This window comes from Cavia porcellus, unplaced genomic scaffold (assembly GCF_034190915.1).
Source record: "Cavia porcellus strain 051 isolate PalLab524CR breed Dunkin Hartley unplaced genomic scaffold, mCavPor4.1 scaffold_23, whole genome shotgun sequence".
Taxonomy (NCBI): Eukaryota; Metazoa; Chordata; class Mammalia; order Rodentia; family Caviidae; genus Cavia; species Cavia porcellus.
Window position 1 is genome coordinate 42,241,933 of NW_026947506.1, and position 24,877 is coordinate 42,266,809.

The following is a 24,877-nucleotide window of genomic DNA, read 5'->3' on the forward strand; positions in this document are numbered from 1 at the left end:
CACAGATCCACAAAATTTACTGTGATAACTGGACTATAATGTGCAGCTTGATAGGTAGCTGTCCTATGTTGTTACTTGTACTATAGAAATTCAAATTTGGGGGCTAAAGCAGCAGGTTCGTGTTCAATCTGTGGTTGGTTAGAACCAGATCCACATTTAACAAGTGGTTGGTTTGACCTTGCATCTCTCTATTGCAGCGGGAGATAGCTGTGTGTACTTTGGCAGAAAACAGAGTTAATGAGAAATCTCACAATCGCTGGGAGCAACTGTCACAAGTGCTCTCCAGTGATTTGCTGAAGGGGAGTTGAGTGCTTAGAAAATACGCAGAATTACGAGCGCTGTGCTCCGCTGTTTTAAAATTTTATTTAGCTTAACCCTTAAAAATACAGAGTCTTATGCGTACAGCAGCGCTCTTCTACTTCATTTTTCTGCAGTATTGAATACTGCATTTGGGTCGTCGAACTGAGCTACATTTGCAGCCTTTTTTTTTTTTTCTTAAACACTGTGTCCCCCTAATTTGGCCATGCTGGGGTCCAACCTACGATCCTCTTGCCTCATCCTTCCAGAGTGCTGTGATTATACGAGGTGCTTTTCAGTTTAACGCGATTCTTCCACAGGACCGCGCGAAGGCCACGCGGGAAAACTTGAGGCTCATCGCCGGGCACTCTCCAGAGTGCATTTTTCAAAAGGGGTCGGTTCACCGGTGTCGCCAGGCTGATGCGTTGCCCACGGTCGCGCGCTCAGTGACGTATGAGGCGCGTGATGACGCGGACGTGGCGCGGTGCACGCTGGGATATTTAAGTCTTCTCCGCGGCGCGGAGCCGCGATGTCTCCGGCGGTTGCGGCAACTGGAATAGGCGAGCGGCGACGGCCCATAGCGAGTGCCAGGGACTGCCGGGGCCGTGGTCGCGGCTGCGGCGGGCCGGCCGGGACGGCGCTGGTCGGCTTGTCGTTGCTCGGCCTCGTGCTGTACCTGGTGCCCGCGGCCGCGGCGCTGGCCTGGCTGGCTGTGGGGGCTACCGCGGCCTGGTGGGGACTGAGTCGCGAGCCCCGAGGTTCGCGCGCCTTGTCCTCGCTGGTGCGGAACGCGCGGCGCCACCGAACGTTGCTCGCTTCGCCTCCAGCCAAGTCGGCAGTGAACGGAAGTCTCCTAGAGCCGAGGACCCCGCTCGACGGACCCGACTCTGCAGAGCTGCTCCTCATGGGCAGTTACCTGGGCAAGCCTGGCCCGCCGCAGCCCACCCGCGCCCCGGAGGGCAGGGACCTGCGGGAGAGGCCCGGCCTCCCGCAGGCCGCCCGCACCCCGCTGCCCGCTCCTGCGGCCCGGCGCGCCCATCACGTTTACTCCTCTCTCCCCACCACCCTCCCCCGGCCGTCCCGGAGGCCTTCCCACCGGTAAGATACACCGATCTTCCCAGATGCCCCGGCCAGTAGACTGGCTGCGGACGTGACTTGTAAATCCAGTTTTCTTCTTCCTGGAGTCCAAAGTGGATTCTGTGTGGTTTTCACCTCTTTAAGGAAATCTTGATGTGTGTCAGGCATCACCTGCCTTCCTCTACCTCTTTCAATGAGATATATTACCAATATGCCACTTTCCACTTCTATTTTGTTTTGTTTTGAGTCAGAGTTTTCCCATGTAGTCAAGGCGGTCGTTGAACTCACTAAAGTGGCCAGGCTGGGCTCAAATTTGTGATCCCCTGCCTCAGCCTCCATGTGCTAGATTACAGGTGAGAGCTACCACACCGTGCTCACCAGTTCTTACAAGTAGTGCAATTTACATTTAGCCAAATACGTAATTACTAAAATATCTCTCCTTTCGGAGAAAACGTCTTTTGGAGTTTAATTATGTTATGTTTGACTACGTTTGTGTGTTTGGACCAGTAAGAGAAATTGTATCCATGGAGCTCAAAGAGGAATCCCAGGAAATATTTAAAAATAACACGATGATGGAGCTGATTGGGTCAGACACATTTTCATTTTGTCCAATACAAATACAATACAAAGGGGCTGGGGATACAGCTCAGTAGCATAAGCACCTGCCTAACAAGCACAAGGTCCTGAGTTCAATTCCAGTACCAAAACAAATGTACAAGAAAGTATAAAATATTGATGAAAAAGCCAGGGATATAGCTCAGTGGCACAGTGTCTGCCTGGCAAGCACCAGGTCCTTGGCTTGATTTCTGGTACAAAAAAATAAAATCTGTGAAAACATTGAGATTTTGATTAATATATCTAGTTAAGAAAGTGAACTAGGGGCCAGGGATTTAGCTCAGCGGCATAAGCACCTGCCTGGCAAGCACTAGGTTGTGAGTTTGCTCTCCAGCACCAAAAAAAAAAAAAAAAAAAAAAGAAAGTGAATCAGGGTTGAAAATATTTGACTTCAAATGCATATTATGATTTAGCAAAAATAAATAAAAAATTCTTGAAAAGTCCCTCTCAGCACACCTCATGCCATCTCCTTTTTCCCACAGTACTTGTGTGACCAAGGTTTTCAGTTTCCCTATGAAATCACAGAAGTCTGTGGTACAGACAGCTGTTAAGCAGCTGCCACTTTCTGCCCTTAGATGGAATAGGGAAAAGTTGCCATAAAACCACCATGTTCTGTTTTGCTTAGAAAGAGATTTAAATGCTTGCTGGTTCTTTAGCCATGCACATTATCTGACATTCTTTAAGTTACTTTGATTCCATGATGTGTCTCCTCTCCTCTGTAGGGATTACGGGACTTTATCCAATCGGTTTGTGATAACACCTCGAAGACATTATCCCATCCAGCAAGCCCAGTATTCCTTACTGGGGGTCTTGCCCACAGTGTGCTGGAATGGTTGTCAGAAGAAACCTGTGCTGTCTGCTCGTAACTCAAGGATGGTGTGTAGTCCAGTGACTGTGAGAATTGCACCTCCAGACAGCAAACCACCTCGTGCTCCAATGTGAGTATTGTTGAAACGGTCCTCCCTCTGTGTCTATTTTTCTACAGTCTTTTCTCTGACAAAACAAGTAAAGCACATACAGTACACACAAAAAAGAAGCAGCTGCCTATTTGAATGAAGATTCCCAAATTTTAGTGAAACCATTTATTTTTGGCACTTGACAGTAGTTGTCATTGCTAATGGCAATTTCTGTGAGTGTATAAATGATATTTTTGCTCATTTGTTGACTTTGGGTAGCTTAAGTCTGTGTCATGTGGCCTGGTAATTACTGTACCTCACTGTTAGAATATTGTCTTTCATTGCAGGTCCGAGCAGATCATCAACTCAACACTGTCCTCATCATCAAGTAATACCCCAGACCCATGTGCAAAAGAGACTGTACTGAATGCCCTCAAAGAGCGGAGGAAAAGGACAGTAGAAGAAGAAGACGAAATGTTTGTCGATGGCCAGGAAAATAAGAGAAGGTAACAGGTCCAGCAGAACACTAAATGAGCCTCCTGTGTGGACTGGTGAGAAGTTGTCAAAATGTATGTCCTTCCTGAAAAGTAAGCCAGCTCCAGTTTGTGAGCCTTTATGGAATCTTTGGCTTTCATGGAAGAGCCTGGTAGTAAGGATTTGAATGCTAATCACTTCCTAAGGCATAGTTTAGGTACATTTTATAATCTTTATTTTCCACAAATAGCAGAGACAAGCTGACAACTCAGCCATATTGGCTTCCTGCTTTGATCCAAATGTGTTAAATTTTGTGTTTTCTGCTGAAGGAAGTGTGTGTCAGGGAAGAGTGAAAACTAGAGTATGGTAGGTTTATCAGTGCTGAGAATAAAACCACTTTTCTTATTTAGGTTATATAATAACCATGAAAACAGAGTAAAATTTTCCTGAGTCTTTGTGTTCATTGGGTGTTTTTGGTTTGTTTTAAATAAAGATTGAACGCAGGTCCTGGACATGGTAGGCAAAGTAGCACTAAGCTATGTTCCCAGTCTTCCACTTATTTTTTATTTCATCCACCTGTTCCAGGCAGATAGGTCAGTAAACAAGACAATCCCTGCCTTTAGGGGTCTCTTTTGAGGGAGACAGGCAGGGTAATTGTAGATTGGACAGGGTAATTATAGATTGTAAGTATATTGAGATGCGAAACAGCAATAGAGGACAAGAAGAGTGCTTTCTTTTAAAAGTGGTCAAGGAAGAGCTCTCCACAGAGAAAGTGAACACCATAACTGAAAAATATAACCATCATCTTTACTACCTACACTGGATTGTTTATATTCAAAGTTGGTCATCTTTGATACTGTAGATGACAAAATAAATTGAGGGAAATGTCCGTAAATGAACATGTATTTATGTAACATGAGAAAATTTGGTAGTGGTAACTAAAGATAGGAATTATAGTTGTGGAAAGTGAGCAGATCATGCTAATGTCAACCAGCTAAGCAGAAGTGGCAAGTGGTAGGGAGCGAATGACAACCTCATCATCCACATGTCCTCTAATGTGACACTTTTCCTCCAGTGACAACCAAGGATTCAGTGGTGGTATTCTCATTGGAATAAGCAGTGTACTGCATATATATTCTTCTTACGTGTGATACGGTTTTTTTCCTAGCAGGCTTGGCATAGTACCCTCTGGGGCGCTATGGGGTGTGTGGATTGGTCTGTAACTTTTTTTTCAATTTGGGAAGTGTTAATATTATGATTATAATACTCTAACATGAAGTTAACAAATAAGAAAATTGATACATTCAAAAGGTCTTGAAATAGTTTCTTACTGTTCTTATTACTGGGGCAGTCTTCGGTTAGATGTATCTTTCAGAATTCTAGGGATTTGAAACACAGAAATGATGTACATCTCAAAAATAGAAGAATATGTTTTAAGCCTGGCAAGTCATGTTTCATGAGAAGGTTTTGATTTCTTTAGGCGCCATGATAGCAGTGGGAGTGGACATTCGGCCTTTGAGCCGCTGGTGGCCAATGGAGTCCCCGCATCTTTCGTGCCTAAGTAAGTTCTAGTTCATCTGGGTGAGACAGCAGCTGTTTGGGAAGGGGTGTTATCATGGCAGTTCCCTTGTAGATTTCCCTCTTTGCTTTTTTTCATTGCTTAATTCAGATTCATATCTTTGAAATCAGGGAGGAATTTCGGAAGTAGCTTACTGCAGTCAACTGTCTAGTTCCTTTTTTACATTTTTTGCATTTATGTGAATAAAATAGCCCCAGTATATTTGATATGCAGGTATATAATCAGAAGAATTACAAGGCTATTGCAGTAGATGAAACACAACATGAAAAATTTAACGTGAACAGTAAATAAATTTTTAAATTTGAGTTTAAAACAGTTTGAAGGAAGAACTGGATGGAAGGGAAAGTGGCTCACGAACGTGTGTGAAAGCGATTAGGACAGCATATGTTTACTTTGAGTTAGCAGGCCAGTATGGCTGCCAGAAATGCTACTGTGGTCCTAGTCTGTGCTGTTAGAAGACAGACTAGAAAGCTGGTAGTGATCATCCTGCTTTCTGTAGTCCAGATTTTCCTGGAGCATTGGGAGTCCACTTATTGTTCTGCACTACCAGAAGGGTTGACACAAACTCACGCTCATTCCCAGACCACCAAGATGCTGGGGAAATTTGGAGCCTGGTGGGTGAAGAGGATTAGAGGGTGTGGAAGAACCATCCCAGAGAACAGCCTCAAGAGAAGAAAGGAAAGCTAATAGTCCTCCAGAGGCAAGAGGACTGTCATGTGAGAGCCAAGCTAACCTGCTCCATTGGCTCCAAATAAGATCCTGGGTGAAAGCTGAGGAAATAGATCTTAATTTAGAGACTGTGGGTCAGACTGGGAGACGGTGTGAGCTGACTGTTGTAGCAGAGGTTGGATGACAGTCCTACAGGCAAGTTGTATGGGGAATATCTGTTTCTGTTGGAAGCTTTAAGACATGGTTGCCTCCTCTTAACTTTTTTAAAACCACTTTATTATGGTATAATTGGTAAAAAATAAACTACCTGTTGGAAGCGCAGACTGTGAAGTTTGCCATGTGTGCACCTCTGAAGCCCATCACTGGCATCAAGGTGTGGGGCATATCTGGTGTCAGACGTTCTCCCTCCCTCCAGGCCCACCCACCCCCAACATGTGTTTTCTAGACTGCTATAATTGGAGTTACATTTAAGTATCCGGCTTTCCCCACTGACTTTCTCAGATAATTTAGCCAGATTGTGAACGCAAATTCAGTGTTACTGCGTCTCTTGCAGTTCACTAAGAAAGGTTCATAACCAGAATGACACCTTCAAGAATACTGTCATCACCAGAATGTGTAATAGATACTGTGAAATAGGAAGAAATTGTTCAAATGGGAAGGGGCACTAGGGAAAGAAGAAGGGGGAAAAGAAGGAAGAGAAAATAAAAGGAAACATGGAAACAAAGCTTTTGTAAATGAGGGGAAGATGGGTTAAAGGGAGGGGAAAGAGGAAAAAAATCAAGATATGCCTTATACAGGCACAAATTCCTGATGATGAATGTTACTATCATGTATGTCTAAAAAGTTTATAAAAATAAAAATTTTAAAAACAAGAACACTGCCTTCAGTAACACATCGTACTTTCCCCTTCTGTTAGGCCTGGAACCTTGAAGCGAGGTCTTACTTCCCAGAGCTCAGATGACCACTTGAATAAACGCTCACGCACATCTTCTGTGAGCTCCCTGACAAGCACGTGCACAGGTGGCATCCTCAGCTCCAGCCGCAACGCCATCACCAGCTCCTATAGCTCTACCAGAGGCCTTGCACAGGTACATCGACAGCTCTGCTGTGGGAGTGTGGGTTCCTGGCACCGCTAACTGATCAGCAGCAAAATACTGACCATCTTCTGTCTGATACTGGGATTGTTGCTAAGCTAACAGCACACAAAGCTGTAAATAATAAATATAATAAAATATTGCCCAGTGGAATTGAATAGAAAGCCCAGTATAGTGGTACCTTGGTTTACAAACTAGTATTTTTGGGAAGATGGCTGCTCTTGTGTTTGTGTTGGGAAGGTGGCTGTGATTGTGTTTGTCACCTGATGCAGAGTTTGTGAATGGAAGCAAAATTTTGTCTGAACACTTTTGTCTGAACTGAATTGTTTGGAAATAGTAGCATTCGTGACCCACAGTATTACTGTAGCATTATGATTGCAGATAAATGGACAACAGAAGAGCAGTTCAATAAATGGTATTAATTCAGTTGAAAAGGTTGATTGAGTATGGGTAGTGTGGGGACATAGAAGAGATCCTGTAAGCATATAGAATTTAGTGCAAGCTTTTTAAGCAAGAAGTCATAATTCAAGGTGGCCATAATCATACATCCTTGTAATTCTAGCGCTTGGGAAGCTGAGTCAGGAGGATCTTGAGTTCTAAGCCTGCCTGGACTAAGTGACATCTTGTCTCAAAAAAAGGTCATAATTTTTGTTGTTTAGAAGGGTGAACATAGTATAGTGTAGAGAAGAGAAAAGGCTTTGCTGCCAGAAAGTTTAGGTATAAATCTTGCTTTCACACTTAGTAGCGGTTGGGTCTTGAATGGATAAATTGCTGAAATTCTTTTGCCTCATCTCTGAAGGATTGTTGCAGGTACCGAAGGTCATGTTTGAAAAGCGCTCCTTCCAGTGCCTAGAAGTAGTGGGTATTCTGTTTTAGCTAGGGAAAAAATGGTGGCTGCATGGAGAAAGATTTTTGAGGGGAGAACATTTTCAGACCAGTCCCTTCAGCCTGTGGTAGTCATGCATGTGGAGGGCACGGCCTGAGTCACTGCAGCTGTGGAGGGAAATAGCAAGGATTCTGGTAACAGCTTTTGTTTTGACGCTTGCTCTGTGAGGCCCTCTCTAGAGCCTTCTCCACGCATTTCATTTCTTCAATCTCCACAGCAGCCCTACTGAGTGCATGCTTAACCACTAGTTTTTTGGTCCTTTTTAATTTAAGGCTTTATAGTTACACAAAAGTAAAGAAAATGTAATGTATGTGCACATAGCTTCAGTAGTTACCAGCATTTTCTTAATCTTGTTCCATCGATTCCTACAGTTGCTTTTGCTCTTTTGTTTTAAAGCAAATTACAAACATGTCATTCCATCTGTAGGTGGTACATTATATTTTTAACTTTTAAAAACTTACTTTTTAACATTAATCATAATATCATTGTCCCTCTTAAACATTAACTCTTGATTTTTGTTTTTTGCAGTACCGGGGATTGAACTCACAACCTTGCATTTGCCAGGCAGGCGCCTATGCCGCTGAGCTAAATCTCCAGCCCAGCATTAACTCTTCAATAGTAGTTAATATTACTCTATGGTCAAATTCCCTTAATTACTCAAAATTAGTTACTTTGAACTAGGAACCAAAATTCAGTGCATTACATTTGTCTCTTAGGCTTTTTAAATCTGTAATGCTTCTGACTTCCTTTTGTTTGTGCTTTTGAAAAAAATCATTTTCTTCCACTGAATTTTCCATTCTTAACTTACATCATGTTGGTAACCTTTACCCTCTCCTCTGTTTCCCATGTAAATAAACAGGTGGACCCTCAGCCTTGCTTAGATTCAAGTTCAGTTCAGTTTACTTTGAGTAACTACTAATAAAGAGTTAATGCTTAAGAGGGACAGTTCAGAGTACCTATGGGCGATGCTGTGTGTTTTCCTTTTGTGTCACAGTGAGTATTGTGCCAGTGTTTGTCTGAGGGGTGTAAAGGTCCCTTGTCTCGTTTTTTCCTGGGTGCATTGTTGTAGGATGCAACAGGTGATACTCAGGTTCTTCATTTCCAGTGCTTATCAACTGAAATGTTATGGAAGAACACACCCTGCCTGCAGAAACAGTAGGGTAATGAGGTGTTGATGGCATAGCTCATGCCAGGGGTGATCAGTAAGGTTTTTGCTATTGATCTTGATTATCTTTATGAACTTCTGAATTTTTCTAAATATTTCACATTTTCAATACATTGCAGTTTTGCTTGGGTGATTTTGAAGATTAGACATAAAGCGTTTGTCCTGAGCTACATTTCCACCCCTTTTTTATTTTTTATAAGAGGATCTCACTATGTTTTCTAGGTTGGACATGAACCTTGTGATCCTCCTGCCTCAACCTCCCATAGTGTTGGGATTATAGATGTGTGCCACCATGCCTGCCTTCTTTTTAAAATTTTGGTACACTTTTGATACAGATAATGATCACATTCATTATAGGGAGTTTGTACCTATACATAATATACCTTGATTCTTTTTTATCTCCATTCCTTCTCTCCCCTTACAGCCTTTCTTCCCTTCCTTATTTATAGAAGCTTTGTTTCCTTTTTTTTTCTTTTATTCTCCTCACTCCTTCTCTTTCCCATTTGAATAGTGTCTTCTACTTCCCAGTGTTATCCATTTTGATCCATATTTACACACTGAGACAAAAGTGCTGCCAATTTACTAAATTGCGCAGGCTGTATTCATGTTTACAGTCCTGGCTCCGTCTTCCAGAATGCTAGGATTGTAGGTGTGCGTCACCACACCAAACTACGCAGTTGTTCTTTTTGATAAGTGAACTTTTTCAGTTTGGGCTGGTAAGAACAATTTCAGACCTGTCTCCTGTTCCTTTGTTTAGACTCTTGCAGTCTTTGACAGTTAAATTGCTTTTTGATCCTTTCTTCCCAGAACCCATCTTGTATAGTACCTGCTGAAAGGGAAGTTGGTTGTATTTTCAAATAGCTTTGGTTGGGGCTGGCAATTTAGCTCAGCAGCATAAATGCCTGCCTTGCAAGCATATGGTCGTGAGTTCGATCTCTGGTACCAATAAAAAAAAAAGTAAAAAAAAAAAAAAAAGTCGAATAGCCTTGGTTTCTCCCAAGGGAAATGGTATTAAAGAGTACAGTCTGGGTTCTAGCAGAGGCAGATAACACAGACCTCGGAGAAAGAGGAATCTAAATCATTGTTCATAATGATATTTCAAATTCAGATTTAAGATGACAGGATTTTTATGTAAAATTTCTTTGACCTTATATTTTTATGTATTCTTATACAAAAAAAGTAGGTTTATAACCACTGGATTGATTCTGGCACACAATTACAAATAATATGTCATTATTAACAACAAGGTTTTTGTCATTTTATCCTTCATCTCTGAACATTAGGGATATACAATCAAAATATTGTATCTTAAAGTAATTTAGATTGAATCACTTGGTTGTGCCACTACTTTTATCTACCTCGAGATTTGTGAATACATATTTTACAGTTTTAGAGATTTCTTTTTCATTTTGATTTAGCATTAATTCCAAACTAAATTACTCCAGAAAACATGTCACGACAAAATACACTTTGAGAAATCCAGTTTCTATCTTTTTCATTTCACATTACTTTCTTCCTCTCCTTCAGTTGTCTATTTAAACCTGTTATGGCCTCATGCAAGGTTTTATCAGAGGTGGCTGGATCTAGAGTGTTTGATGCTGGGATAAACATGTGGTTACTAAATTAGTTCTCTGATGGGTTTAGTGTAGTTCTGGGTAGGGTGAAGGGTACTAGGTGTGGGTGTTCCCACCTGAGGGCAAGTAGCTGGATAAAATATAAGGGACAGAAAGAGGAATAGTGGTCACTTGCATGTTGCTTGTTGTGTGTTGCCGCTGCAACCTATCTTCTGCTCTTTGACGCCTCTCTGCCATGCCATCCTGCCCTGGAGCCAGCCATTTATGGACCAAAACCTTCTACCTATAACCCAAACCTTTCCTCTATCTATAGGTGTCAGGTGTGACTTTGTCTCAGCAGTGAGAAAAGTAACTAAGACAGATAAAACTTCTGATACTTACAATGGTAAACAGCATGTGCAGATTTAAACCTTGCCTCTTAATAGGTACTGGAGATCACTCCATAGCAGCATATATAGAGAAATCTGTTTTCTTAAAGCTGCATGGTTCCTCCAGTCCTCTGTTGAGAAATACTGGGTTGTCTCAGTCTTGTGCTATTACAAACAGTGCCGCTAAGACTATATCACCTCCTGGGTCACTTCACACTTGGCAGCTGCACTTCAGGGGTAGAATCAGATTTCCAGGTCAGAGGTGAGATGACTGTGAATCTTGCTTCCCCTCCAGAGAGCATGCACTGTTTACGTTCAGGTGGGTGTGTTCAAGAGTGGCAGAATTGTCATAGGTTTGAGTTGTTCCCAAGTGAAGAGTAGTAGTATCTAGGTCTCCTCTCCGAGTGGCTTTAGTTGCCTTTTCATACATGAGTTGATTATTTTCACTTCTCTTTCTGTTACTCTCATTTTTTTTTATTAGTTCATATCTTTTGCATATTTTCTGAAGGGCTACTTGTCTTTTCTCATTTGGAAGAGCTTTCATGTATTAGAAAAACCCATTCCAAATGAAGCTTTTTTTTTGGTGAGGGGAGTACCTGGAATTGAACTCAGAACCTCAGGCTTGCCAGCCAGGTACTGGCCACTGAGCTAAATCATGGGTCCCCCATGAACGTTTAGATGTAAAGCTGAAACCACAGAAGTATCAGAGGACTTGGGGTCTTGAGAATTGCTGGTGGGAGCATCAGTTGTCCTCTTAGCGGCTCATGTATCTGCATTAGAGGAGCTCGTGCTCTTTTAGTCAGCGGTTCTCTGTGTAGGAGGTTCTCCTGTACATACTGAGAGAAACACAGGACATTGAGTATAACATTTTATTAGCAGAAACAGTAATTATGTACCTTCTCAGGGGCCTGGTTGAAGAGTAATATTTTGGTAAGGTTGAAATACTATGTTACTATTAAAAATAATAAGAGCTTAATAGGTACTCCTGTGAATGATCTCAGAAATTTATAGAGGCAGACATGGTGCTTATCTGTAATTTCTCCTACTTGGGAGGCCAACCCAGGAGGATTGCCAATTCAAGACCAGCCCGGGCAACTTAGTGAGACCCTGTCTCAGAACTTAAAACATAATGAAGTCTGGGTATAGAAAACAATATGAAGAATTGTATGACTAGCACCTAGTGAGCTGCTGGTTTCTTTAGTGTGCACATGTGTGACTATCCTGTTCTCTCCCCTTCTCATCTTTAATCATTTAATCGGCACAGACTGCTCTTATAGAATATAGTATATTAGAACCGATGTAACATGCCAGTTTCCAATATATAGCAAAATATATTCGTTCCTTCTGTATTTATTAACCATTCCACTACCATGTCTCTTTTGCTTCCAAAATTAATACTGGCAATTGACACTTTTCAGGGGTATTTTTTTTTTTTTTCTGTTTCTCTTTTTCTGTTTTGTTTCGTTTTTTGATTTGTGAGAAAGTCTCATAGTTCAGGCTGTCCTTTGACTTGCTGCAATCCTCCTGCCTCAGCCTACCAAGTACTACAATTCCAACCTTTAAAGAATATTTTTGGTCTTTTTTTTTTTTTTTGTCTTTTTAAGACAGAATCTTGCTATGCAGTTCAGGCTGGCCTTGGGCTCACTTTGTAGCCCAGGCTGGTCTCAGACTTGCAAATGATTCTCCTGCCTCAGCCTCCCAAGTACTGGGATTATAGGAGTGCAGAGTCTTCCTTTTCTGTTTTGTTTGTACCAGGGATCGAACTTACAACCTCACACTTGCCAAGAAAGCACTGGTTTTCTTAATTACTTAAAAAGAAACTGTGCAGTAATAAATAGACCACAAAATGACATCATTGGTTAGCTCTTCAGTTATGTTGAGGCTTAGTCCTGTCTCTTTTGACTTCTAGATGCGGAAGAGGCCTGGACCCACTTCCTCACCCTTCTCTAGCCCTGCCTCCTCCCGTTCCCAGACACCAGAGAGACCAGCCAAGAAGACAAGGTGATCAGTATCTCCTCCTCTTAACCATTTGCTGAAGGGCGAGTGAGAGGAGAGGAAAGTGGGTAACACACCCATCTGGTCTTTGCATGACTCTGATCTGTGAATCCAGTGACTCAGGTGTTAAGGAAGGGCAGCGAAGGGCCTGGAACTGCCCTCCTGCCACACTGGGGGCGGCAGGGGTGCAGAGTGGTTATGTCTGCGGACGGGAGCCCCCGTCCCTGGTGCTCTGCATGTTTCGTGGCACTGCAGCTCCACTCCCTCAGGCGTCATGTCTGAGCCCGGAACTCTCAGGATTTAGCAGATTGTAAGTTTTTGAAGGTTTATGTTTGGTTTAAGATGAGGTTTCTCCCTGGCCTTCATGAAATACTCTCTTCATTTCTGCAGTAATTTTCTTTTGACCCTTTTTGTCCTAACAAACAGATGAATCAAGGCTTTGGCCCGTTGTAGTGTGGAGAGTATAAGACACTATTTATCCAGTGCTTAGGTCCAGAAGTCTTTCTGAACTGAATTCTGTCTTCCCATATCCCTGTAGAGAAGAGGAGGCTTGTCAACATGCAAGTTCTTTAACACCACTGGTGACGGACAAGGAGTCCCAGGGAGAAAGGGGTGAGCTGATGAAAGGCAGAGAAGGGCTGGTGGTCCGGGGGGTGGTGGTGAGTTGGTGAGGAAATGCAGATTCACTCGGCCTGTGGCATCTGAGCAGTCCCGGGCTGCGCCATCGGGGAAGCAGTTAGATGCGTTTGGAGCTGTTTTAGCTTCCTCTTAATGATTGGAAATAGCCTTGCAAACACTATTCAGGTACCCAGCTGTGGAAGAGAGAATCTTCTCAGGATGCCCAGTGACAACTCTGTTAAAAATCAGGCTAAGCTGAAACTAAGCTAAGCTGGGCATGGTGGCACATGCCTGTAATCCTAGCTCTTAGGATGCTGAGGCAAGAGGATTGCTGGGTGAGTTCAAGGCAGCCTTGGCTACATAGTAAACTTAAGGCCGGCCTAAACTACATAGTGAGACCCTGTCTCAAAAAACCAAAACACCAGAGGCTAGACAAAACTCCATTCCTGGAGAAGGAAGATAGCAACTCTTTTTTCTTTAGTTGCAGAGACAACCACCTGCAAACAGAACTCATGGACTTCCCCGTCTACACCTGGCAGCTCTCGGCGGCGGGTACGAAAGACTCAGCTGCTGTCCTGCAGGCGAGGGGACCGGCTGACCTTGGTACATCATGCCTGTTGCCCTCCGCACGTGTTCTTGGGGGGAAGCTAAATGCAGGTTTCTCACACTTGCCTGCGTTGGCCTGACCTGTCCCTGTTCTTGCTGGCAGCCTCCCCCGCCTGAACTCGGCTATTCCGTCACTGCGGAAGACCTGGACCTACAGAAGAAGGCTTCGCTGCAGTGGTTCAACAAAGTCTTGGAAGACAAAGCTGGTAAGAAGTGCACATCGGTGGTGTGTTCCAGAGGGGTTTGAAGTGTTCATTCTTTCTCAGTGAGAAATCTGCCCAGATGTCCCCTGATTCCTGGAGGGAAGCATTTCTGAGCAAGTCAGGCAAGCCCCAGAGCTACCCATGCTGTCTGGAAAGAGTCCCAAGCGAGGCAGAAGTTTCATCTTGTCTTTCTTCCATAGATGTTGCCTCAAACTCTGTCACTGAGAGCCCAGCCACCACACAGCCTTCTTTCACATTCTCCTTGCCTGCTACAGTGCCTGTGTCCTCACCAGCATCCCTCCCAGTGCCGGGTGCAAATCCCCTGCTGGAGAGCTTGAAGAAGATGCAGAGTCCCCCAGGCTTCCCATCCTTCTCAGGTGAGCATGACATCTCTGAGCAGGTGCTGAGCCAGGCCTGTACAACACTGGCATCCATGCGGGCACTGGGATTGTTTGTGAGTTCAGATCTCCTCTACCTTTGAAGGAGGAGATCTACCTTGTACCTGTGGGTGGTACAAGCTTCACTGCTTCTAAATTCTGAATTGGAAAATGCGAAAAACAGTGTTCTGCCACATAGAAGTAAAGCTTGGAAAGGCAGATTGGGTTTGGCTTGTAGTTTGCAGTCCGGATCTCTGGCTGCTGTTGTCATCCATGAAATGAGAATGACATGGCCCTCATGCTGTGTCTTCCATATGAGTGTGGCAGTGCCAGTGCCCTTAGGACACCGTGGGCTCCCAGGCCACAGGCCTGTGCCTTCATGACATGGCACATGTCAAACCCCTGCACTTTGCTGCAGTGTGTGTTGTGGTGGTGTCGCATCTCTAGGGTTCCAGGGCAGACCAGTCACGCGTGTGCTCATAGCTCTGTACTTAGCATTTCAGTGGTAAAGGTGAGAGGTACATCTTTGCTTGGCAGGTAAGAGGCATCTCAGTGAGTAGCCAGGTTTCTGAGGATTCATTTCCCTTCATCCTCACACATATCATCCCTTTTAGGCTCTATTCTTGTCTGTCTATCTGTGGAAATAGGAATGTCTTCTTGATGGCCTTTGCATGCAGTTCTGCAGCACAGACTTGCTCAGTTTCCTGACTGACTCTTGGATTCCCCCAGCACAGTGGTGGTTCCTGCAGGGCACAGACCTGTTGCATACCTCCCTGTGGAAGTCTTTGCAGTTGCAACTTACCTTTCTTTCTCCTCTTCCCAGAACCTGCTGGAGTGGCAGCCACTATGGCCCCTACACCTCCGAAGACACCCAGCCTCCTGATGCCACTTGCTTCTTCCTTGTCAGGACCCCTGCCAGCCTCCTCTTCAGACACAAAACCCACAGCCACTCTCCTGGCCCCGGTCCCTGCTGTCTCTGCAGCCACAGTCGACACCAAGCGACCTCTAGCCCCCCAGGCTGAGACACCTGCCAAAGCCTCCACACCCCCAAGCCCAGGTCCAGCTCCCAAGCAGAGCCCAGCATTTGAGATGCTGAGCCCTCCGCCTTCCCACCATGCCGCTCCCGCTGCTGCTCCCAGCCCGTCTTCTGCTTCTCCCATGTTCAAGCCCATTTTTGAACCACCACCTAAGGTCGAGAGCGAAGGGCCTTTGCCATCCAGCACCTCCCTTGCAGTCACCGCCTCTACCAGCACCACCCCCACCACTACGACCAGCACCGCGACCCCGACTTTCAAGCCCATCTTCGGCAGCATGGTGCAGCCTGTGTCCATGCCCCTGTCAACTCCTTTCTTCAAGCCGGCAACTGCTCCGGTCACTACTGCAGCCATAAGCTCCCCCATCTTCTCTCCCCTGGCCCCTGCCACCTCTACCGTGGCTTCTGTCACCACAGCCAGTACCTCCACGGACTCCACTTTGAAGCTTCCTTTCAGCTTCGGAGTGAACAGCGCGGCCAGCACTCTGAGCAGCATGACCAGTACCTCTGCTTCCACCTCGCAGCCTTTCCTCTTTGGGGCTCCTCCAGCTTCTGCTGCCAGCTTTACCCCAGCTGTCACCTCCATTTTCCAGTTCAACAAGTCTCCGGCCGTGCCCGCGACCACGGCCATCACCAGCTTCAGCCAGTCCCTTCCCAGCACCGTGCAGACAGCCACCAGCACCGGCAGCAGCACAAACACTGCTGGCTTCAGTGGCTTTGGCAGCACCCTCAGCACTCCGGCCGCTATCACCACCAGCCAGTCCACGCTGACATTCAGTCATACGACCACCCCAGCGTTCAACATTCCCTTCGGCTCAGCCACCAAGCCCCCTGTCCCACCTCCGCCATACCCAGGGGCCAACCCCCAGCCCACGTTAGGGGCCACAGAGGGGCAGCAGCAGGGCTCTGCGGCACCGGCCCTGCTGCCCAGCTTCGGCAGCTCCTTCACGTTTGGGAACTCTGCGGCCCCGGCCCCAGCCCCAGCCCCAACTGCCTTTGGCAGCTCAGTGCAGTCCACTTTCGGCGGCCTGAAAGCTGTAAGCGCCATGTTTGGTGCCCCTGCCAGTACACAGCCAGCCTTTGGTAGCAGCACAGCCACCGTCTTCTCCTTCGGTACGGCCACCACCTCAGGCTTCGGCACCACCACCCAGACGGCCAGCAGCGGGGCCAGCAGCGCTGCCTTCAGCAGCTCCGCCCAGTCTCCGTTCACCTTCGGGGCATCAGGGGCGACGGGGAGCAGCAGTGGGGGCTTTGGGCTCAGTGCGGCTGCCCCAGGCACCAGCTCCACCTCGGGAACCTTCAGCTTTGGAGCCGGACAGAGTGGGACCACAGGCGCTGGTGCCCCGTTCGGTGGGGCACTCCCCCAGAGCACCCTGGGCACAGCCAGCCAGAGCACGCCGTTTGCTTTCAACGTGGCCAATGCGGCCGAGAACAAGCTTGTGTTCGGAGGTGAGGCGGCCAGAGCCCTAGGCTCGGGAGCAGGCTCCTGAGGGCAGAGCGCACTCAGCCAGGGGGGTCTGCGGTCAGGGGCTGGCAGCACAGGGAGGGACAGCCTGGGCCCCAAGGAGAGGTGAACCGTTTTGACAGCAGAGAAGCCAGGCCCGGCAGAGATGTGAGGGGAGAAAAGGCACGGAGGAGGCCATGAGGCAGAAGTTTGAGTGAAAGGAAACTTAGTTTGTACACTGAGAGTGAATTTTGGTCCTGAGAGCATGGCATCTCCATCATGTAAGAGCACCCTGGGGTGAAGCAGGAAGAGGGGCCTCTGGCAAGTCACTTCAGACAGTGACAAAAGAAAGTGAAGTGGGTCTGCCAGGTGCTTTTGTGGGCTGCAACGTAATAACTGATAACTGTTGAGTGAGGCCATAGTGCAATGCCTTCCCTGCAACTGCTGATGTGGGCCCTTAACGTGAGCGCTGCAGAGGCAGGCAGTGGTGCAGGTACTGCTCTGGAACCGCGGGCCACACAGAGTCGGGGGGCCTGATGTGCTGAGGAACGACTGTGGGAGGTGACAGAGGTGGGCTGCAGGATGGCAAGCTGCCCTCACAGGTGCTCAAGGCAGGGGGAGTCAGGATGGTAGACAGTGAGACAGCCACACTTGGCACCTGCAGGACTAAAAGAGGAAGGCATTGGGAAGATCCTTGTCCCATCTGAGTCCTAGGAGCCATAAGACAGCTTGCTGTGCAGTGGAGCAGGGGCTGGTAACAGCCCTGAAAGGCACCCTGGAAGATGGGGCCAACAGAGGGAAGTAAAGAATTGGAAGGCGGGGGGAGGAGATGATGAGAGGTGAGTCCTGGTGTGGAAATCATTCATTAGACCTTAGTGTGTGGGGTGCAGAGCGGACACCTGGGAGCTGTGAGCTGTGGGCCACTCGCCCACCAGCCTGACCTCTGCTATCCCTTTTAGGTACCTCCACACCTACCTTCGGACAGAGCACTCCCGCCCCTGGCGTGGGCACAGCGGGCAGCAGCCTGTCCTTTGGAACACCTTCAACGCCCGCCCAAGGCTTCATGGGCATCACGCCTTTCGGTGAGTGCTGGGCTCCCATGGTGTGGGATGGGGTGCAGGCTCCTGGCCCTTAGGCCGTGGCAATAGGACAGCAGCACCCATCATACTGGGTAAGCCAGGTGAATAGTTTGTGGGTCTCATTCCAACTTTTTGAGGACTTGGCCACTTGCTGAGCCCCACCTCAGCATGGAACTAAGGTGCCATTGGGAAGCCTTGGTGCTGCTGTTGGCCTGGTTTTTGAGTTTTGTTCTCTGGGAGCAGCTGCCCTGATGAGACCTTATCAAACTTTTCTAGGATCAGCGGCCCCTTCCTTTTCCATTGGTTCGGGATCCAAGACCCCAGGGGCCCGACAGCGACTGCAGGCCCGAAGGCAGCACACCCGAAAGAAATAGCCTTCGTGTCTTGTTCCTCTTCCCTCCACCCCTTACCCACATCTGGACCTCGGCACCTGCTAGGAAGAGCCTCTGCCCCTTCGAGTTCCATACAGCAAACCTAGCCCAGACCCCCTGGCTTTAGCCACCAGGATATATGGCAGCCCTGGGCCCTCTCCCGGCCAGAGGAAGCACCTGGAAGCAGGTGCTCGTGCTCGGGAGGCTGGAGGGACCAGGGTAGAAGCCAGTTTCTTGAACACTTTCTCTGGTGAGTCTGGAGAACTAAAGGAACGTGTACATACTGCCCGCTCCCCGGCTCATTTAGTGCCAGCCGGATGCTGCCTTCCACCTTCCCTGAGGTGCAGTGCACCCACCTGCGTCTCTGGCACTTTGGATGGGTCGGAAAAACGCTCTTCCCTAAGCTTTACCTGCCTGGCTTGGCTATGAGAAGTGGTTCTCTTCCTCTGGTCCCGTTAGGGGACTTTATTTCCTCATTTCTTGCTGCTTTGTCCCCACTGGTTCCCTGCAGGATTTACTCCTTTTTAAAAGACCTTGAACCTAGCTTTGCCTTGGAGACCCCAGTGGGTGCTGCTCCTGCTGCTCTACTTCCTCCTGCCGAGTCTGAGGTGGCTTCACCTCCCACCCTCTGCCAGTTTGGCCCCTAAAAGCTTGGCGGCTCAAGACTGTTAGCCTGGCAGAGCCAGGGCGAGCAGCTCCGGAGCAGGCAGGACGTTCCCCGCTTTCAGCTGCCTCCCTGCCCTCTGGCCTCCTGGCCTGCATCTGCCTCTGGGATCACACATCCCAAGCCTTGTCCTGTGTTACTGTCTGATGCTCATGTCTGTTGCTCTTTGAATCGAGTTTGGAGGAAGCATTGAATTGTATGTGTGGCGGCATGTTGGTAGTGCCGGACCTAACTGTCTCAAGTCTCCTGGGCCTACTTAAAGGAACATGGAAAGTGGCCCCGCTTGACGGCCACAGTGCTGACTTCTGAATTTTGCAATGGTGTTTTGACGTTAAGGGCTGGCAGCCCAGGGGATGGCGTCAGGGGAAGGAAGACCTCCCCTCCACCATTGCCCCACTCACCTTGCCTCACCGCAGGTGAGACCCCCACGCCACCACGGGAGACCCACGCTGACAAGGTGCAGGGTGTGGCCGTAGGGGTCCCCAGCAGGGTCTCCTCCAGCCCACCCCTCCCCAGATCCCCCAGGGCCCAGCTCCTTGCTGCCACACCCACCCTCTTTGGGAGAAGTATGAATGCGTGTGTCTAAATTAAAAGAAAAATATTTAAACATTTTTTAACAAAATAAAAATTTATTTTTGTATTTAAGCTAAATTGCCTTTTAAATTCCTTCAAGCTTGGTTCACTGAGGTGGTTAAGTATAAATGCTATGAAATAGAGAGTAGCTGTATTGTTAAGTTATGCCTGTGTGGAGAAGGGGTCCGCTGGAGCTCCTTCTGGATTATACAAACTTAATCCTCATTTTATAAATAATGTGACGTAGGTGTAACTAGTCCCCTCCCCTAGTGACTGAGGTTGAATGTGGGAAGAGCGCAAGGCCCAGAACCTGTCAGGGTGGACAAGGGTCCAGCAGCGAAGCCTCACCCCGGCCTTGCATCGGGGCTCTTGGCCGTGCACGCTGAGCCAGCTACCTCGGGCGCCTGGCGTGTGCGCGAGGACGTGCGCGGCGCTTCCTGTCACAGATGAGAGTTGGTTCCTGTCGGAGGTAGTTGGCATTTTTAGTATGAATGTGAGATTTTTCTCTTTGCTTGTCATAAGAATAAACAAACTGTGATCCATCATGGACCCTGTCCTTTTATTGCACTTTCTGTCACCAGCAAGAACACAGCCCAGGTTAGGGGCCCACGGCCAAGACACCCATCTGGTGGCAGGAATGGGCTGCCAGGCAACTTCCTTCCCTGCAGGTTCCCCACCTGCTGCCTGCTATGTGCCCTCGCTGGCCACTGCTTTCCGCCGCCTCTTCCTCTTGGGCACTGGGCTGGGCACAGGTGCTGGCGTCGGCACTTCAGCCAGTGAGGCTGAGCTGTAGGGCAAGGACAGGGCTCAAGTGAGCCCCAGCTGCCCCCCACCTCCCAAGCAAGCCCTGACCCCCATGCCTCACCTCAGCACCTCTGCCCTTTCAATCACAGCAACGAAGAAACCACCAGTGAGCGTGGTCTCGGGGGAGGCGCGGAGGCAGTGTTCAGCTCCTGGAAAGGTGTCAAGGCCTCGGTGTGGCCAGGAGGGCAGGATGGGTACCAGCCTGTGGAGGGAGAGGACTCAGCCTACACTGAGTGATGTGGCATCCTCTGCCCCCCACGTTCTGCCTGGAGCACACATTACCGAAAGGGCCTTAGGCTCTGCTGCAGGGCATCCCGGACCACGTCCTCGTTCTCCTCTTGGCACAGGGAGCACGTGGAGTAGACAAGGCGCTGCAGGGCAGGGAACGAGAGCGCGTGGCGCAGCACTCGCAGCTGGAATGCTGACAGAGCGCACAGCCGCTCCTTGCTGGGGGGCTCTGCTGCAGGCTCCTCCAGCTGCCGGCTCAGCATGCCTGTGGGGAACGGCACACTGCAAAAGCCGCGCAGACTGTGTTCCCACAGGAGCCCAGCTTCACAGATGGGACAGTTTGTCCACCGTCCCATGGCCACTGAGAACTCCCAGCCGAGACAGAAACGAGTGGCCTTCAGGCTCCAGGCCTGCCTAGGCTGCAGCCCCACAGCCAACCTCCCCGTCTCACCAGAGCCACTGCAGGAGGGGTCCAACAGGATGTACTGGACCTGCGCGTAACGTGTATCCGAGGGTGACACTGCCAGAAAGTCCTCCTCAGCCAACTCACAGCAAGAGACTCCAGCGCGGGCCAGCAGAGTAGCCATAGACGCCAGCCGTTTGGCGTCCAGGTCAAAGGCAAAGATCTTCCTGCAGGACAGGGACATATAGGGTATATAAGGGAGTCCACATCTGTGGCATGTCCCACTAAGTAGCCAAGTGGCCTGGTGTCACGTTGAAGGGATGAGAAACCACATCTCACCTGCAGCTCCCAGGAAGCTTAGCTTGGAGCCACTCCTGCTGTCCTCAGCCTCTATGACCTACTAAACATCTTATTCTCCCTACAAAGCAGAGTCAGGCCCACCCCAGCCCTTCCTCTCCTGTTCCCCTGTAGCCCTCACCCTTGGTTCTTCAGAATAGCTGCCAGGTGACTGGTCTTGTTGCCTGGGGCGGCACATGCATCAATGACATGGGAGCCAGGTGGCGGGGCCAGGAGCATGGCTGGGAGGCAGCTGGCCTGGCAGAGCAGAGCAGTGCAAAGCAGGAAGTGAACAGAGGAGGGAGGTCCCTTGGAGGAGCCCACGTTTCTCTTTCCCACCTGTCCTCCCCACCTTGTCTTGCAGGATGAGGTGACCCGCCTGGTATAGCGGGTGTTCATGCAGATCTGTTTGCGCAGGAAACACAAGCAACTCAGGCAACAAGAGATCCAGAGCAAAGTGCTTCCCTTTGAGGGCCCGGAGCTCTTCAAGGCTGCCAGAGAACATAAACCATTAATTCAACACTTTCTGGTTTCTTCTACACCAGGCCCTCCTTTGCTCATTCTTACAAGCAATAGTTAAACTTGTTACAGTTGGTACAGCACATGCCTAGAATCCGAGACTAATGCAGGAACGTCACAAATTCAAGCCCAGCCTGGAATTAAGTAAACTAGGAGTGGTGGTACAGTCCTAAAAATCTCAGCACTCTGGAGGCTGAAGCAGGAGGATCACTGTCAGTTCAAGGCCAACTTGAAAACCCAAAAAAAAAAACAATTAGTAAATGTAAACCAACTGGCTATGCTGGGGGGCGGGGTGGTGGTGGTGGTGGTGGTGGTGATGGTGGTAGTGGTGGTAGTGTTAGCCTCAAAAGTACCAAACCCCAAGGCTCAGATTCCTCAGTCTTGAAATAAAAAAAAACAACTAGGAAGAAATTTCAGAATGTTAACACGGAATCAGTCGTTAAAGACAATGGTCTCTGGCCAGTCACGCCTGATTCAGGGTCCCAGCACTCCCACATCCCGGCAGCAGGAGCCCCACTTGCACTTCTGTGCCATGGGCGGCATCAGATGAATTAAGCATTTTCAACACACTTGGCACAAATGAAGCACCAAGAGGCACCGTTACTGGAAAGCGGCACCATAGGGGTGGCAAGAACAGCGCTGCAGCAGCCAAAATCTCAGTAACTCTTCAAGGGCACTGGGCATCCTGGGACCACCACGGCCTGGCCTGGGGATGGCACGCCCCAGGTCAGAAGGCCACCAAGCCTCCAAGCTGTACACTGACCCTGAGTATCACTGTCTGCGCCACTCCACTGGGCTAAGGAGCCAGCACTCGAGAGGCAGGAGCAGGAAAGGAGGAGGGAGAGAGCACAGGCATTGCTCAGAGGCATCGAGGGACAAAACAGCAGGCGGCAAGCCTGAGGAAGAATCTCGAGCAGGGACCTGCAGTGCCTTGGCCAAGAGGCTGGAAAGGAGGCTCAGCATAGCCAGGTCTCCATGAAGTGAGCAGTCTTACAGCTGCTTTTAGGTTGTTTAACAAATGAAAAGCAGGTTCCTCTTTAAAATTTTTTACATTATCTGTTGTGTAATTTTTTTTGTCTTTCAGTATTTTATAGTACATATTTGCAGTACATGTGGATTTCAGGCGAGGTAGGAGTTAGGACAGCCAGGCAGGACGCTGAGCTCTCTCACCTGGAAGCCCGACCCTGGTAAGAGAAACCTTGCCTCTTGAAGTAATCCACCACATCATCGGGGCAGGTCTTGAGAGTGTTCACACGCACGAAACGAGGCACCTGGGAGGCTACGGTGCAACAGCAGTGAGCAGGTGGGAACACAGACGCCTTTTGCTTAGGGCCTGGCAGCTGGCACCCTCCCCAGACCCCACAGTTCCCTCCAGCTCACCTGGGCCCAGCTTGGACCCCACTTCCAACAGGTCCTCGTTCCTGCTCACACCGCGGTGAACCTTGAGCCTTGCCAACTCGGCCTTGAGCCTCGCCTGGTGCCGGGCGAGCAGAGGCTTCCAACGGCCCCCGCCCCCTCGAAAGCCCTTTCCCAGCAACAACTCGAACACCAGCACCTGGGGAGGAAGAGCAAGACAAAATGAGGCAACCCAAGGCATTCACTCCTTAGAACCACAGAGTGCTGGCACTAGGAGGGCTAAAGAGGCCCTTCCAAATGCGGAAGGGGCGATCCCTTGGTACATGAACCCAGCAAGTAACAGATACAGGCCAGCACCGTTTCCCTAGGCCAGAGCCCTGGCCTCCCAATTACCTTCCTTGCCAAAAAATGCCCTTCCATTTACTTAGTCTCTCACTGCTTTTTTTTTTTTTTTTTTTTTTTTTTGAGACAGGATCTCGCTGTGCAGTTCAGGTTGGCCTTGAGCTCACTTTGTAGCCTAGGCTGGTCTCGAACTCGCAACGATCCTCCTGCCTCAGCCTCTCGAGTGCTGGGATTACAGGCGTGAGCCACCATGCCCGGCTTGCTTTTTTTTTTTTCTTTTTTTTTTTTTTGCGTAGAGCTGGGGATTGAAATCAGGATCTTCACGCTGAGCAACATCCTCAGTCCTTTTTTAAAATTCTTAGTTAGCATCTCGCGAAGCCCCTAAATTGTCCGAGCTTTGCTCGCTCTATCTTGAGATCCTCCTGCCTCACAGAATGCTGAGATCTAATTACAGGTGTGATCCACCGCGCCCGGCTTTCTGTCCCATTTACTCCTTTACGCACGGCCTGAAGTTAAAGCACATTCATTTAAATCAATGCATAACCCAGTGAGAGGCTACAACACACTCATTTCGGAAGAGTGACGCGGGACAGAGCCGGGTCCAGGAGACAGGCGCCACCCCGCCTCGCCCTTCACCTTGGCTAGATGCGGCCGCAGCTTCTTCTCAGCACGGAGGAGGCCGGCGCTGGCGATCACGGCGTCCAGCACGGCCGAGTAGCGCTGCGTCTCGCACACGAGCGCGTACAGCTGCTTCACGTTCTGCATCACCGAAGGGAGAGACACACTGAGCGGCGCCCGAAGTGGGCCACTTCTGCCCGATCTCGGACCTCGGCCCCCCACTTTTCTTGCGTCGAGCCCAGTTACCTGGAAGTTGCTAGCGTATACCAAGCCCTTGAGGGAGCCCTGGCGGTTTTCCACCCCAGCGAGTACCGCCGCAGCCGCCGCGTACAACGCCATGCTCCCAATCCCATGCGCACTTACGGCGCTGTCGCAAAGCGCAGCAGCTTTGTGGCTGCCTTGCACGCTCTTTACGGCCGGACTTCCGGGATCAGGGAGCGCAGGCTTCTGACTAGCTAAATGGTGGATCGCGCGCTTGGTGAAAGTGAAGCTCAGATTCCCAGCACCTCAGCAACCGTGTTGCAAGAGGATTGATTTGGGGCTACATTAGAATTGCTGAGTTGCTTCAAGTTTTAACTTTCTGTAGCTCAAAGTTAGTGATTTTTTTTTAGGGG

At 48.7% G+C, this 24,877-nt stretch overlaps 2 protein-coding genes across 8 annotated transcripts; one reads left to right on the forward strand and one right to left on the reverse strand.

The window, feature by feature from the left end:
* Positions 1 to 764: 764 nt before the first annotated feature.
* On the forward strand, positions 765 to 20,202 carry Pom121c (POM121 transmembrane nucleoporin C). 2 transcript variants are annotated; one of them, XM_063234298.1, is made up of 13 exons: positions 765 to 1,395; positions 2,712 to 2,927; positions 3,233 to 3,391; positions 4,840 to 4,920; positions 6,524 to 6,695; positions 12,604 to 12,695; positions 13,228 to 13,301; positions 13,789 to 13,910; positions 14,017 to 14,119; positions 14,317 to 14,493; positions 15,317 to 16,975; positions 17,930 to 18,052; positions 18,326 to 20,202. In XM_063234298.1, exons 1-13 carry the CDS (start codon positions 827 to 829, stop codon positions 18,421 to 18,423), a joined length of 3,645 nt encoding a protein of 1,214 aa, XP_063090368.1. In that variant the 5' UTR covers positions 765 to 826; the 3' UTR covers positions 18,424 to 20,202. The 2 variants fall into 2 exon arrangements, with proteins under 2 accessions (XP_063090368.1, XP_063090369.1); XM_063234299.1 differs by having other exon boundaries at positions 14,392 to 14,493.
* Nsun5 (NOP2/Sun RNA methyltransferase 5) lies at positions 19,694 to 24,665 on the reverse strand. Of its 6 annotated transcripts, none has more exons than XR_010042372.1 (11): positions 24,510 to 24,631; positions 24,282 to 24,429; positions 23,328 to 23,502; positions 23,118 to 23,226; positions 21,781 to 21,919; positions 21,571 to 21,686; positions 21,141 to 21,319; positions 20,744 to 20,954; positions 20,531 to 20,663; positions 20,335 to 20,444; positions 19,694 to 20,117 (listed from the first exon to the last, which is right to left on the reverse strand). XR_010042372.1 is itself a non-coding variant. In XM_063234301.1 (11 exons), the coding sequence occupies exons 1-10, from the start codon at positions 24,614 to 24,616 to the stop codon at positions 20,345 to 20,347; spliced, it is 1,425 nt and encodes a 474-aa protein (XP_063090371.1). In that variant the 5' UTR covers positions 24,617 to 24,631; the 3' UTR covers positions 19,694 to 20,117; positions 20,335 to 20,344. The 6 variants fall into 6 exon arrangements, 5 of the variants coding, with proteins under 5 accessions (XP_063090371.1, XP_005003723.1, XP_063090372.1 ...); XM_063234301.1 differs by having other exon boundaries at positions 20,523 to 20,663; XM_005003666.4 differs by lacking the exon at positions 19,694 to 20,117 and having other exon boundaries at positions 20,196 to 20,444; positions 20,523 to 20,663; positions 24,282 to 24,404; positions 24,510 to 24,665.
* Positions 24,666 to 24,877: the final 212 nt, after the last annotated feature.